Consider the following 17,067-nt stretch of genomic DNA (forward strand, 5'->3'; position numbering starts at 1 on the left):
CAGTGGTTATATAAATCATTTTTTTTTTTTTATCAGTGGTTATATAAATCATTTTTTTTTTTTTTCAGTGGTTATATAAATCATATTTTTTTTTTTTCAGTGGTTATATAAATCATATTTTTTTTTTCAGTGGTTATATAAATCATTTTTTTTTTTTTCAGTGGTTATATAAATCATTTTTTTTTTTTTCAGTGGTTATATAAATCATATTTTTTTTTTTTCAGTGGTTATATAAATCATTTTTTTTTTTCAGTGGTTATATAAATCATATTTTTTTTTTCAGTGGTTATATAAATCATATTTTTTTCCCCTGTTCACATGCCCCTATTCAAAAGTCATAGCAAGTGTAGTCAAACACAACTTTATTTTCTTTTTCTTATATGGCCTGGGCAACATTAGGTACTCCTACTAGTCTCCTATAGAAGATGAAAAGAGGTTGGAGTACAGTGATTGGGCTACATGTTGTTACACAGAATTTTTAGAGACAAAGAATACAATCATTGACCAAGCAATAAGCATCTTATAAATTCCAATAAATGTATGTATAATGACCTGATACAAAACGTTTTATTGTAAAAAGATATAGTGTACATTTTATCTTAGACATTGATGAAATTATCAATAAATAAAGTCGACTGTAGTCAAGAGCGATATGAAGGCTCTTTTTTCATTGAGATGTAGGGGAGGAAACCACTCCTTTATCCTGGCTACCTCCACTTACCCTTGATCTTCACCTTATAATGTTGAATGTAAAAAGAACTCCTGGTGCTACCAGATCAGGCTGTCTACTGACTTCCTGAGATGAAACGCACCTACATAGATGTCTTTGTTTTTTTATTCCCTTTTGCAAAACTTAGTCATGTTCTGCGAAAACAAAAACAAAAACAACATTCTCCTCCCCCTCCCCTCCCTCGTTTTCTTTTTCCTTCACCTCCTCACCTTTTTTTTTTTTTTTTTTTTTTTTTTTGCCTAGTTGGTAGGGCGATAGAACATACCAACTGCCCCCCTGCAGAGGGTAAAAATCCTTCAATGGGACCACCAGTTGACCGTTGGTGGCAACCCGTAATGCATTAAGAACGGGATCCTGGTGGTTGAGTGGAACATGCCTAGGAAATAATAACATGATACTACAACACACCACTTTGGCCCTTACTAGGCTAGACGGGAGGTTGGATAGGCCCGATCCAATCAATCGGTTGGTCATGACAAGCACTAATTCAGACAATCCAAACAAAAACACACTAACACTCAACATAAACAATAAACTGAATTAATAAGCGATGGCTGAAGGGTCAATCAAGCTGGGAAAAAGGTAACCATCAGGAATAATAAAAATACAGGGAAATCCCATACTTGGGTGGGCATAACCATATATTGTGAATGCTTGGAAACCTCCCCATGTTTGAGTATACCAGCTATGTAGCCCTGGAGAACCGAGGCGAATGGGATTTACCCCCTCATAGTTCTTCCCCATAAGGGGCTCCGAGGAGGGTGGGGAGCATGGCTGATGAATTTTTCAAAAATTATTATGAATACCAAAAAATCCAAGAGACCACACACAGAAATTGACTCTGACAGCGACAATGAAGATACAAACTTTCCAAGATTCATCGTGCTAGAAGCAACGTCTAATATACCGTTAACTAAAATGTCACCCTTCATTATCCAAAAGGTAATATCAAGCAAAATAACACCAAAAAATGTCAAAAAATTAAGGAATGGTACCATATTGGTAGAAGTACTAAATAAAAAACAGGCCAAAACTCTACTTCAACTACAAAAATTGCATGAAACAAACATCAAAGCTTATCCACACCAAACACTAAACTACTCCAAAGGAGTCATAAAAAACCAGGAAATCTCCGTCTGCACAACAGAAGAAATCAAAACAGAACTAAAAAACCAAGGGGTCACAGATGTAAAAAGAATCACATTTAAAAAAAAAGGAGAGGTAATATATACAAACACTTATATATTAACATTCAATTATCCTCAAATACCAGAGACCATCAATATAGGTTATGAAAGAACGAAAATAGAACAATACATCCCAAAACCTTTACAATGCTACAACTGCCAAAAGTTTGGACATAATAAAGACCAATGTCTAAGATTCTTCACATGTGGAAACTGCAGTGAAAAAAACCCAGACCACGATGAAGAAGACTGTCCAAATAAAACCAAATGCACAAACTGTCAAGAAGAGCACCACTCTCACTCAAAACAGTGCAAAATATATAATCAAGAGAAGGAAATAATAACAATCAAATATCAAAAAAATATAACCTTCCAAGAAGCCCGCAAAGAAGTCACAAATCGCACCAAAAACTCATATGCCACAATAACCCAACAAGCAAACAAAATGTACAACTACAATGAACTAAACCTTGCTCCAGAAATTGCAAACCTAGCAAAAGAACTAAAGAACATACTTGAAGAATTAAAATCTTTTTTATCAGAACTGAAAATAAACTCCAACAGCCAAATAAAAGTCAGAAACGAACAACCCAGTATAAAAGAAAACGAAACAAAGGAAATCAGAAAAACTTCCATCAATATTGAGGAATCAATCCCTAAAGAAATGAAACCTCCTCAATTATCAAAACGTGAAAGATCCAAGTCACAAACAAGGACAAAAACAGATGTTAAAAATAAACACACAACAACAGAAAAAATGGAAATAGAACAGAACAACAAAAAAACTACCCCCCAAAAACAAAATGACAAACAAAAAACAGAATTAGTATTAATTGAAAATGAAAATAAATTTGAACTAGTTGAAACTGATAGCCAAAAAAGACAGTCAAGACAAAGTAAATCTAAAAGTCCCAGACCAAAACCCAAAAAAAGCCTCTCACCAGAAACAAGAAACAGACCATCCACTTCCAAAAGAAACACCCAAACTAACATCGAAACTATGGACGTAGACATAAACACCAACAGTCCAAAACCAAAAGAAAATATAAACCATGACTAACAAAATCCTACAGTGGAACATAAGAGGATTAAAAATTAATATCGAAGAAATGCAAATACTTATCAAATCCTTATGTCCTGCAATAATTTGCCTACAGGAAACACACTTAAAAGAAAATGACAAAATTAACATAAAACACTACTCAATATACAACCACATAAACAAATTATCATGCAAAGCCACCGGTGGATCATCAATACTGATAAACGAAAACATTCCACACAGCAAAGTGAACTTAAAAACAAATATGCAAGCTGTTGCAATAACTGCAACACTACTCAAAACAATAACCCTATGCTCACTCTATATACCACCAAATGAAACAATAAACGAAACTGAATTAAACAATATAATCAAACAACTACCTAAACCTTTTCTACTGTTGGGAGACTTCAATAGTCATAATATATGGTGGGGCAGTAAAAAAAACAACAAAAGAGGCCAAACCATAGAAAAAATAATTAACCAAAACGATCTATGCCTACTCAACAACAAAGAGAATACATATATGCACCCACCAACGGGAACCCTATCAGCAATCGATATAACACTATGTGACCCAACTATATACATGGATTATAGCTGGAGAACACATAAGGATGCATGCGGAAGTGACCACTTCCCAATCATAATAGAAAACGAGAATCCCAAGCCAGAAGACAAAACACCCCGCTGGAATTTACAAAAGGCAAATTGGGAAAATTTCCAAAATACATGTCAATACAGATTAATACCTGAAGCGAATCCTGACTTAGAACACATCACATATTTCAGCAACACCCTACTCACAATAGCCGAGGAGAACATACCAAAAAGTTCCACTACTACAAAATATAACAAACCCTGGTACAATAAAGAATGCAAAGAAGCTATAAGAGCCAGACGTGCAAACCTAAGGAAATTTAAAAACAGTCCAACGAAAGAAAATTTGGACACCTATAAAAACAGCAAAGCCAAAGCACGGAAAACTATCAAAGAATCAAAACGGAACTCGTGGAAAGATTATGTAACAAAAATTAATCAAAACACAAAACCCAAAAAAGTATGGGAGATGGTCAGAAAAATAGCAGGAAAAAATACAAAGAACCCTATTAAACACCTTATATGCGACAACACAAAGATTACCGACAAACAAAATATCGCAAATAAATTAGCAGAACAATTCTCAATGAACTCATCATCAAAAAACCAAAATAAAAAATTCCAAGCTATAAAGAAAAATGAAGAAAAAATAAAAATAAACTTCAAATCAAAAAATGAAGAAAACTACAATCAATTATTCAACAGTGCAGAACTAGAGGAGGCAATAAACAAATCTCCCGATACAGCAGTCGGCCCCGACGAGATCCATTATCAATTCCTCAAAAAACTACCAAAACCATCACTGGACTACTTATTACAAATTTACAATGAGATATGGATAACTAACAACATTCCAAAAAACTGGAAGCAGGCAACAGTAATCCCAATACCCAAACCAAAAAAAGACCATACAAACCCAACAAACTACCGACCCATTGCACTAACTAGTTGTTTGTGCAAAACTTTTGAAAGAATGATTAACGAAAGATTAAATTGGTACTTGGAAAGCAAAAATCTAATTACAGAAAGCCAGTCGGGTTTCAGGAAAAATAGAAGCCCCACCGATCACTTAATAAAACTGGAAACACGCATAAGAGAAGCATTTGCAAAAAAAGAACATCTAATAGCAATTTTTTTTGACATGCAAAAGGCGTATGACACCGCTTGGAAATACGGAATCCAAAAAGACCTGTATGAACTAGGACTTAGGGGTAGAATGCCAGAAATTATCAGAAATTTCTTAACAAATAGAAACTTCCAAGTACGGATGGACAACACTTATTCAGTCCAAAAAGATCAAGAAATGGGGGTCCCCCAAGGCAGTATCCTGTCTGTCACCCTCTTCAACATTAAAATAAACAATATCATAAAAAACATAGACCCAGGAATTGAAAATGCCCTATACGTGGACGACCTACTTATATACTACCAATCTAAATATATACAAACAGCCGAACGCAAACTACAACTCTGTCTGAATAAAATAAACAAATGGGCCATAGAAAATGGATTTACATTCTCAGAGGAAAAAACTAAATGCATCCACTTTTGCAAATTACGAAAATTCCACCACGACCCCAACCTGAAACTGGATAACAAGAACATCCCACTTACCGACCAACATAAATATTTAGGTATTATATTTGATAAAAAATTGAACTTTATACCGCATATAAAATATTTAAAAGCAAAATGCCAAAAGACAATGCAATTGATCAAAGTCCTAGCACACACCGATTGGGGTGCAGACAAAGTCACATTATTAAAATTATACCAAACTCTAATCAGATCTAAAATGGACTATGGATGCTTCATCTATGGAGCAGCAAGGAAGTCCTACATAAAAGAACTAAATACAATCCACCATCAAGGATTAAGATTAGCCTTGGGAGCATTTAGAACCTCTCCAGTAGAAAGCCTCTATATAGAGGCCCACGAGCCTCCACTGATTCTAAGACGACAGAAGTTAGCGCTACAATATTACCTAAAGCTGGTATCAAGTCCAACAAATCCTGCATATCAATGTACCCTTCACCCACAATACACACATCTCTTCAACAAGAAAGAAGATATCAAGCCCTACAGCCTCCGGATAAAAAACCTTCTCACAGAAGCCCAAATGGACATTACAAAAATACATAAATATAACAAATCAAAAACTCCACCCTGGATGATCAAACAACCACACATAATATTAAAATTAAATAAATATCCCAAAACGAAAACCCACCCATCAACCTTCCATGAAGAACTACTTATCATCCAGAATACATACAAAGAATATACACAAATTTACACTGACGGATCAAAAGATGGAGATAAAGTAGGATGCGCAGCCATCCACAAAAAAATAAAACTAAAGAAAAGGCTCCCAAACGAATCTTCTATTTTCAGCGCAGAAGCAACAGCCATAGATTTGGCACTGAATATAATAACCAATGATGACCATCAAAAATATATCATATTTACTGACTCACTTTCAATACTCATATCTCTAAAAGAAAAAAAAATGACAAATCCACTTATTACAAAATTGCTAAACAAAATAGATGCCATAACCATGAAAAAAAACATTATCTTTTGCTGGATACCAAGCCATATCGGCATATACATGAATGAACAAGCAGATAAGGCAGCAAAGGAAACTCTGCAACAAAACCACATAAGTGGAAAAATCCCCTATACAGACCTAAAGACTAAAATAAACACATTTTTGAAGAGAAAATGGCAAGAAAACTGGAGCTCATGCACCAAAAACAAACTATTCCAAATAACACCAAATATTGGAACGAGAGACACCAAAAAGTTAACAAGAAAGGAAGAGGTAGTAATGACCAGACTGCGAATAGGTCACACTCACATCACCCACTCACATCTACTAAAAGGGGAGGAGACACCAAACTGTATAACGTGTCAAGAACCCTACACAATACACCATATACTGACAAACTGCATTGACCTTGAACAAATCCGAACAAAGTATTACCAAGAAAAAAATCTGAAAACAATATTAAACAAGATTGATCCCCAAAAAATTATCAATTTTCTGAAAGAAACTAAAATATACTCAAAAATATAAGGAAAGACCCCCCCCCCCCAAAAAAAAAAAAAAAAACCTTAAGAAGAACAAACCAATATTTAACACAACATAACGAACCTTTCGGCATTAAATGACCCCAAAGTGGTTGATATGCCGTAAAACAAAACAAACAAACAAACAAACAAACAAAAAGAACTCAATGTTTCATTTTGTTTATTTTAATATGACTCTCATTGACTCCCCTCTCTCGGTTCTTTAGTTTTGTAAACTGATTATTTTAAAAACATGCACATATGTATGCTGATGCATTTGATATGAACTGCAGTCTTCCTTTGCAGTGATAAGCATTATCACATGCTTTCGTATAGAATCCACCAATGTTGCACTTTTTTTTTTTTATCTATATAATATTCTGCTTGTCCTCAGTTCGTCCATACATTGCAATTTGAAAAAAAGGCAAAAAACAATTTTTGAAGGCCAAACTGCTTCAAAATGGCTAAATTTACGAAATTTGGCTTTAAAAAGACTAATCTGGCAACTCTGGATGAAAATGAGTGACTTCCATTTGATGTAGCCTCATTTTTTTAATATTATCATAATAATGTGATTGCTGTTGTAATGGTGTGAGAAGGGAACTCATAGTAATTTTGACGTGCAGCGGTTCTTCACTAAAGGAAGTAGTTGGTAAAACATTACATAAAAAAGGAACATTCAAAAGAAACAGGACATAAAACAGAAAAAAAGGAACATTGTCAAGAAGTGTTGGACTTAAGGAGTAAATTAAAGATTGTCTCTTACAATGTGATTTTATTATTTTTATTAAACTATGTAGCATAGAGTATTTATTAGTACTTATTAAATTATCTCATTAGGCTCAGTCCTATATTTAACATACAATGGACACTATTTTCATAGAAATGTTAAACTGCCTTGAGTCACTGGTTTTTCTGTCCGAAAAACTAATGGCAGATTGGTCGATTTCAGGTTGCTGGTAATCGTCCTGCATATCTTGTTGAGCTCAACATCGACCATTGCAGCATGCGCAGGACGGCTCCATGCTGCTGTGCAGTATTTTGTGCAGAGTGCTAAAGCTGACAAGTGTAAGATCTGTACCTCGGCTCCTCAAGACGTGTTAGCCAGAGTCTATACACGTCGACAAAAAAGAATCTGGTGGAGTTAAACGGATTTTAATAAATCAGTTGGGGGAAAAAAAGTCAAATTTGGGTAAACAAACCCAAATGCTGCCTCGCAGCAAAAGTTAACTGTGTGACTTCTATTTGACCTTCTTAATTAGGTCAAATGGAAGCAGCAGAGTTAACTTTTATTGGTGACACCTGTTTTTAATAGTTAAATAAATAAATAAATTCAAACGTGTCTCCGTTGTATGTCGCAGTGACCCAATGGTTAACGTTGCACTTTTTTTCTTTTTTTTTTCACACTTTAATTTCCAACTTTGCCTCAAAGGTTCGGGTTCGATCATCATACTCACCTACAAAAACTTTTTTTTTAATTATTTTAAGCCCCTCCCCCCTCCCTGGAGTTTTGATTTACTCAAAACACGCAGGCATCGCCGGGTACCCCCCGCTAGTAGTAAATAAAAATTGGTTGGCATGAGAAACACATATTGTCTTATATTTTTGTTAACACAGATTTCCTTTTTTTTTGCAGGGTCCGTTCTGGTGGACAATTGGAAGATGAGGGCGACTTCACTGACTTTTATGTCCTTCCAGATGATGTCAGCTGCAGTGAACGCAGAGTCTTACAAGAGCGTCAAGATGAGGTAAGAAAAGCATACATTTAGTTTTATTCGATACTCACTATTTTATTCGAAAATGGTTGACGTTCCACAATCGTGACTTACATACGACACCTATCGTCATCTTCACATCTTCAGAGATTGCTCCTCACAATGTTCTTAATAGTTGTTGTTCAAACCTTTCTATCCTCATTTGCGTGTTCAATGTTTTGCAGTTGTTTGGTCTGGAGTTTCACCATAGATGATGCATATTGTGTGTGAGAGATTTTTCTCGATAACTTTAAACCATGTTGTTGGAGTCTTTGCTGCCTTCTTTTTGATTGGTCAAAGTGCTTACTCGCCATGATATCAAGCTTGTATTTGTTGATATCTTTCTCAAAATTCTTCATCTTTCAGTCTCTCAATATTTCTCATATCATTCAGATCGTTTGCATGGCTGCGACGACGTGGTTTAATTACAACAAATACCTTAACTTGATAGTTATGAAACTTACAGACCACGTTTTCAATATTTTTAAACTTAAGGGAGAAAACTCTTTTGTACTCTAAAATTATCTCCCTTGTCAAGAGACATTTTGAAGAATGATTGATCTGCTAGGGTTATCTGTCCTTGTCAGCCGCACAAACCCTGAAAAATCTAAAATCATCTTAGCAACAGGCAATAAAATCCCTCCTTATTCATAGTAATTCTTACAGTTGTAAAATTGTTAATACATCATTTTTATATTATTGATCTCCATCGAATCATTTTCATCCAATTGTGTTACACATGCACACTTTCACAGCAGCTATATAAAATTTTAAAATGCTTAAATTATGTTGCAGACATTAGGAATTATTATTTTGACCAATTCAGTACTAGGACTGTTGAATTTTACTTACCAGTTTTTTAAGTTAAGTATTAATATATTTTGCAAAATGTAAAAGATTACTCCGCTATAATGGGACAATGTTGGTAGTAGCTTCACCCGTCTCATATACAAAGGCAGATATCTCATTAGTTGGATTTTACTCATGTGACTTAATAGGATTTGAAGGGATATAGACAGCTGCATATCAGAATTTAGTTATGTAGCAATATAATGTAAGATCCTGCTGCATAGGGATGTTTAAACTCCTTACAACTCTCTGAAGAGAATCAGAAACAGTAGATACCATACTTTGGGGTAATTGCGCCAACTAACAAAAGTGCTCTTTATATGCATGGTTACTAAAAGAGCACTTTTAGCTAGTTGGCACAATTACCCCAGACTTTGTGCAATTACTTTAAAGTTATTACGTCAAAGTACAGTAGTTTAAGGAAATGGATCCATTTTTGTTTTCCTTCTGTGAGGAGTTTGCACTCATGGAAGAAGGTTCATCCAGCTGAGATGAAAGTATCCTAATCACGTAATCAAAACGAACTTTGAGAAGCAAATACCTGTATCTCTCATCGAGTGTATTACAGAAGGATAGGAATGGTGACTTCTGTATTAGGAGAACTAAAAGAACAGGTATGGCACAGAAATAAATGGTTGCGCCATTTTACCGCTCCAGACGGTATCTAACTTCTGATGCAATCCTCTGCCTGTATAAGAGCCGACGTCCTAAAATGGAATATTGGAGTTGCCATATCTGGATGGAAGCTGCTAGGAGTACCCTATTCTACCTTGACAAAGTTCAAAACCAGCTTTGAAACTAGTAGGTGATGCCCTTTTTTCCTTCCTCCAACCTCTTCCTCACATAGGAGTCATTGTAAGCCTGTCTCTGTTCTAGCGTTATTTTCATTGCAAGTGCTCGTCTGAGCTTTAATCTACGGTACCTCCTTCTTGCTAAACTTTCACAAAAAACACTTGTCTAGCTACAGCGATCATCAACAGTTTTCTCTCTGTCTGTGCCTAAATCTAAATGCAAATTTAATGAATAAAGCTTCTTTCCTTGAACTGTCTGCCTGTGGAACTCTGTTGCACTGGCCTGCTTTCTAGCTGACTACAATATGGTCATCTTCAAATCCAGTCTAAACAAGTTCTTGTTGAGCTTCCCCCTCCTAATCCATTTCTACTCTACTTCCGCCACTATTAATACGCTGTTGTTTCACTGATTACCACACATTCATTAACCCTTATCCTCGAGTGACTTTTGAGCCTTGATAAGTGGTGCCTCAGTATAAAAAAATAATAAAGAGGAAGGACATCTCAACATGTTTGAAATTAAGATTTGACAATGCACTGATGGTTACTATTGCTGAATATGCATGTGAAACATGAACTATACTGGTTGGGCACGAGAGAAATCTCCAATGTCTTTGAAAAGTTTAAGAACCATTCTTGGAAGAACTCTGCAATATAGAGGAAGCAGTAAACATATCAGAAAGAAACTTAATATTTACAGATCCATCAATAACGTTCATAAAGAAAGAATTTTGTTTGGACATCTTTTTCGTCTATGAGACTCCAGTTATGTAACAAAAGCATATACAGAAGGTTTCATTGAAGAAAGATCAGTAGGATGGTCACCAAAGAGATGGGCTAACCAGATAAGGGTTGCTATTGATATGCCATTTGTGACAGTCATAAAATTGGATAAGATCGTAAATGATGGAGATTTGAAACATTATTGACCTGCCAGGGTTATCTGTCCCTGTATTGGCCACACAAAGCATGGAAAATCTAAAATCAGCTTAGTGACAGACAATTAAATGGAGATTTTGCTCTAAAGCATATACTTTTAGTATATGCACATAAGTCAAATTAAATATAACAATTTACAATTCTTTTGTGTATTCTGTTATAATGAGGACTAGAATTGCCTTTTCTTTTTATTTTTTTTTACCATTTTCTGCATCATAAAAATATTTTTTTGATGCTAGAAAGAAAATTCCAACCATGCATTATAGGTAATTGCAAATGGCTGACAAATATTGACAATTTTTTGTGAGTATAAATAAATCCAGTCCGAACTGCTGTTAAATCGGTTTTTATAAATTCTTGCAATTTATATTTATCTCTTTTAGCATGATCCTATGCGGTTACTCTATCCACATAGGAGGAGGAGGAGGAGATTGATCTTATGTAGTTTTTCATCAATTTGGCTAAGCGGATTAATTTTTTCTTTTTTGTATGATATCTGTAAACCCATTTTCATTGGGTTTGTTTAAAATATGAAGTTATCTCCCTTAGATTTGGAATAATTTTCTAATTGAAATCTGAACATTTACAATATTCGTTAGGTGCTTCGTTACATCGGTGGTCTTTTAAACCAACGCATTTCAAGTGAAAACATTAGGTACTTATGTATCATAGTGAAATTTGTATAAATTTTTTTAAATTACAAAAAATGATCTAATTGTAAAATAATTACAAGTAAAAATAGAATTTATCGAATTTTAATCGTATGTTTTAATGTGGAAGAGTGATGAGACCAATTCAGTAGGACACATAAGGGAAATAACCCTCGACTTAAAGATCCGTTATCTTCAAATGTGCTATCTGGGAACGTAATTGTGGCTGAGTTTTTATTTAAAATACTTCTAGCACATCATCTACTGAATTATTTACCGTAACTTTTGGAATTTATACTGATTTCACAATGACACATGGATAATGTAATGGTTTCATCTGAAATGCGTTTAAAAAATCATAGGTGCAAACAAACACCAGAAATTAGAATTTAATGTTTTTATAAGAAATAAGGCTTTTAACAAATATCGCTGTCATTATGCTAAACTTGCCAACTTTATGGTTTGAGATATAAGAACAGATAAAGGAATTATCTACTGCAGTAAAAATGAGATGCTAATAAATATTAATAAAACTAAAAAAAAACAAGCTCAATGTAACAAGTATAGAGCTGTTTAAAATTGGATTGCAGTCATAAACTTCTTACCAAGATTTCACTTTAGCAACAAGCAACATCTTTGAAGGTGTAAAAAAAAGAATACAAATATGTTTTTATGGTTACGAAAATTTTAACCAACCTTATAGGAGTGTAAGTTCCCACATTTTTTCAGCTTGTTTGACTTGTTGTTTTAGTGATCTCCATTAATTTGCTGTTTTAATTCCTCATTGTAATAAAGCTTTCTATTCCAGTAGCTTCTTTCCAAGAACTGCAGGGTTGTGGAACTCTTTTCCTGCTGACCGTTTTCCTCCTACCTATAACCTTAGTCTTTTCAAGACTAATGTCAATAGGCATTTTCTGTCTTTTTGATAATTTGCTGGCTGTCTTTGATGAGCACTAATGGTCACTGATGTTTTGAGGTGGTTATTTGTATTTATTTGCATTTACTGGTGGGCACTGGTTGCTTTTCCAACTGTCATTGTTGGTTCCCAGCGTTCACTGTTGGCCATGACCAGTATTGGCTTCCATTGGACTGCTCTGAAATGAAATTGTCTTCAATGACGAATACTGGTGATTATTGGCATGCTACTTGTGTTTCATCATTGTCAGTTATTATCAATCATGACCAGTGCCAAGCACCTTTGGACTGCTCTGAATTGAAATTAAATGGCCTATCTTCAATATTCGTGCACCGTCATCGATTGTATGGTACAATTAACTAGTGCCAGGCACTGTTAGTCACTGGCAGTTATGACAATGGTTGACAATGATTTTCAAGTGGTTACTGTTATCTTTTGTTTCTGTTTAGCACCCTTCTATCAAATGGCTTCACACGTTGTCTGGAGTGTATATCATAATAAAATAGGAAAAAGCTGACTTGTGCTTTAATGGTTACTATTGCTGAATATGCATGCGAAACATGAACTATACTGGTAGTAGGTATATGGTAAGGCTCTAGCCTTACGTTATTTATTTTTACTTTTGTGCACAAAAAATCCTTCTCTTAATTTTGACTTTCTTAGTTGAAATTGATTGAAAATGTTTAGGAAAAAAGTTGTTTTCTTGTACTGCCCTTACACTTAGGGGGCCATGGCTCCCAAGTTGGTGAATTCATCTCAATTTCAGCTATTTTTGTCATTGGCTACACACATAGATGAAACGATAATGAATACTAATATGTATTTATGAGTAAAAAAGAAAAAAAGTAAAATGACCTTCTACAATGCAGGGACATAAGTTTCCGCCTTTTTTTTAATCCAGAAAAAAAAAATGGATTTTTGTTTAAATCGCTATAAATTCCCATGAATGTAATTCCATTTTTTATTTTAAACTAACAGAAGCTACATACCAGCATTGCCCAGTGGAAGTGTGGCACAAAGCCATAACATATTCAGTAAAGACTCCTCCATCCCTGAAAATGAATTAAACTATAGTTGTCAGCCCTGGAAAATAGTGGGCACTGCCAGCTGTGACTAAAATGAAATCATCTGGCTTCCAGTGTCGAACATTATCTGGCAGTGGCAGTCAATTTGCAGAAACCACTGACTGTTATCGTTAGTACCGGGGTTACTGGCGATTAATGTCCATTTGGGGCAATTATTTGTGGGTATTGCTGAGTAGTGACTGCCTTTGCAATTTGGCAGTCACTGACAGCAATAATCAGTGTTGGCCTTCATTGGACTGTATCAGACTGAAATTGTCTGTTTTCTACTGTTGGGCATTGTTGGGCACCGACATCCACTGGCTGTCTGTGATAAGCACTAATGGTACTAATATTTTCAGGCGGTTACTTGTATTTATTTGTGTTTATTTGTGGGCACAGGCTGATTTTCCAACTGTCATTGTTGGTTCCCAGCATTCACTATTGGTCATGACTAGTATTGGTCTCCATTGGACTACTCTGAAATGAAATTATCTTCAGTGGCGAATACTAGTCGTTATTGGTATGTTATTTGCATTTGGTCATTGTCTGTCATTATCGATCATGACCAGTGTCAAGCACCTTTGGACTGCTCTGAATTGAAATTGAATGGCCTTGTCTTCAATATTCATGCACCATCATCCATTATATGGTACAATCAACCAGTGCTATGAACTGTTGGTCACTGGCGGTTATGATGGTGGTTGACAATGATTTTCAAGTGGTTACTGTCATTTGATAGGGACAGGCATTGGTAGGCAAATCACCTGTCTTCAATTGTCAGGCACTGTCATCCATGGTGGTTCCTGTTCATTTAAGTTGGCTACTGTCATCTCGTAACATTGGTGGGCACTGTTCTTTCGAGATGATTACTTGCTGTTATTAGTGTTTATCCATGGTCACTGGTGGGCATTGGCTGTCTTAACAACTCTTGTTCAGTGGCCGTAACCATCGCTTGAAGGTAGCCATAACCAATTTCATGTTTTGTTCCGAGCCTGAGCAAAGCAAGGAGTTCACTATTTAATTTCTAAGCAATGCTGATTTGCTGCATCAGTGTAGATATTTTTTTTTTGTGCAGAATATGAACTGTGCTATTTTTTAGCTATAATGTTCAATTTAAATGTAACTTTATACGGTATAGTTTGTGTATGAAAACGTTAGTTGAAAGTCCATAATTACAAAAAGTTGTCATTATTATTTTAGCACATTCTGTATTTTGCATAAGTATCGATTTGTGAGGTGATAAGCAACAACAACTGCTATTGTTTTATTAAATTGTTATGCGAAAATACAGAACAGTTTTAAATCGCCAGTGTGTAAATAAAAGATGTTGCGCGACTAATTTTGTATCTGCTTTTATTATGGATTTATATGTGGAAAAAAAAAATCGAAAGAAGATTTTATTCAACAGGAGAAATTCAACAAGATATCCCAAAGAATATTGGATGTTACATCAACCGAAACGTGAAAATAACACTCAAGATGAGAACAATAGTCCGAAGAATCCAAATGATATGAATAATCAATCCTCATCTAAAAAAATGTGCAGAAATGTATCTGTAATTTGACTGGCCCTCACCCTTCTTCTCTACAATTTCTCTCTTACAGACGTCATGTTGCTAGTCTCAGTCTTTTTTTATAAATATTCTTCTGACATGTGTTCTTCAAAGTTGTCTAATCTATTCTCTGCTTTTTTTGTTCCAGCTTGTTGGACTTGTTGGTTAGTGGTCTCTATTAACTTGTTGTTTTAATACCTTATTGTTATACAGTTTCCTATTCAGATAGCTTCTTTTCAAGAACTGCAGCCTTGTGGAACTCCCTCCCTGTTGACTGTTTTTTTCCTACCTATAGCTTTGTCAAGATTAATGTCAATAGGCATCTCTTGTCTTTGCAACAATTATCTTTCATTCTTGATAGATTCTTGTATCAAGTGGTTTCATGCCTTGTATCAAGTGATTTCCATTAAAAAAAAATGTCTGTACCAAGACACACTGTCATGTCATGCAATCCTTGTAAGAATCTAAATAAGTACCAATGTATATTTGCACACACAAACACACACACACACACACATATATATATATATATATATATATATATATATATATATATATATATACACACATAGTAACTACCTATGTATTGAGCACTGTTGAAGTAAATACTGAAAATTAACACATAAAATTGTATCCTCTTATATTAATTTGTGATTAAATTAAATAATCATATTCATATATATATATATATATATATATATATGATTCCAATAATGTGAAAATTAGCAACTGTGAACTGCCAAATTAAACCATTTAAAATTTACGGGATGGGAGAAAGCATATAGTAAGTTAGACTTCTCCTCCTCATTCTTTGCCATCTGAAATGAATTCAGAAAGAAACCCAAAAGCCCATTACACCTCATCTCATTATATTTGTGTTATTCAGTTAAAGACCCATGACTAGAGTTACTTCCCTTGATATCGAGTGCCATTAGGCCTGAGGCTTTCTGTGGACATTCTTTATAAGCAGCTGTTGAGTGTGATGACCTATATACACTTCTAATTGAAATCTTGTTTTTGTAAACTGACAGGTGCGTCTGTGTTATCACTACATTGTTTTTTAAAGGACATGCATGTATTTCACGGCCGATATTGCAAATGAATAATGCATTTCTACTTTTTATTAGCATTTTTGCACCTGATCCTAAATAATCAACTTTGTAAAGGTCAGCTGACTATTTTGTCTTCGTCCTTCGTCATATGATGTAACACTCAGCAACTCATCAAAGAAGAAGAAATTAAAACGGTTTCTTGTATTTTGACTATAAGAAATTTTCATTATTGCTTTACAAATTCCAGATTGCTCGCCTCATTTTGGTTATTGTAATCTTGTTTGGGTCATTTTGATCTCCGGCTTTGTATCAACTATGAAGCTGATTGAAGTTTACAGGTTATCTTGAGAAAAAGCAGTAAAACAAGTTAGCTGAAATAATGTCACAAGGCATGGTGATTATAATATGGACTGTTTACTGTTGGGTCTTTAATAAAAGGTTGAATATAAAGTTCCTTAATATTCTGTGCATTAAATTGAAAAACATTAAAAATAAATCAATGCTCACTGATAATAGTAACCTAATTTGAGGTGATCTACAAAAAAAAATAAAAATTAAAAAAAAAACAGAGCTGGTTGAGGTGTACAAAAACTATTGATGGCATAAGAGAAAGAATTATCTATATATATAAAAGCGAAAATGTATGTATGTCTTCAAAAGACTTTTTTCCAGCGGATTCTTGAGACTGTCGCTCATTTTTAAAACTTTTTATATCACGTCTAAATGATAATATCTACGACTTAACAGGGGGGGGGTCGCCTCTCTATTTAATTTTCCCGACTTTGAAACGTTAAATATTTGACATTTTCGGATCGGCACGTGTTGCTTTCGTTTTTTGGTATATAAAAAAAAAAGCGAAACTCGATTC

The 17,067-nt window shown here is 34.6% G+C and overlaps 1 protein-coding gene across 8 annotated transcripts in view; it reads left to right on the forward strand.

The window, feature by feature from the left end:
• The window catches only part of LOC145261241 (uncharacterized), a 576,350-nt gene that overhangs the window by 389,511 nt on the left and 169,772 nt on the right, over positions 1 to 17,067 (forward strand). For all 8 annotated transcript variants that reach the window (XR_013864431.1, XM_080119616.1, XM_080119619.1 and 5 more), the window contains one exon: positions 8,268 to 8,379. Coding sequence is in view for 7 of the 8 variants with exons in the window: in XM_080119616.1 (XP_079975742.1) it covers positions 8,268 to 8,379 (112 nt within the window). In the remaining variant the exon portion in view is untranslated. The remainder of the gene's footprint in view (positions 1 to 8,267; positions 8,380 to 17,067) is intronic.

Source organism: Euprymna scolopes, chromosome 37 (assembly GCF_053919585.1).
Source record: "Euprymna scolopes isolate OS-2025 chromosome 37, ASM5391958v1, whole genome shotgun sequence".
NCBI classification, from domain to species: domain Eukaryota; kingdom Metazoa; phylum Mollusca; class Cephalopoda; order Sepiida; family Sepiolidae; genus Euprymna; species Euprymna scolopes.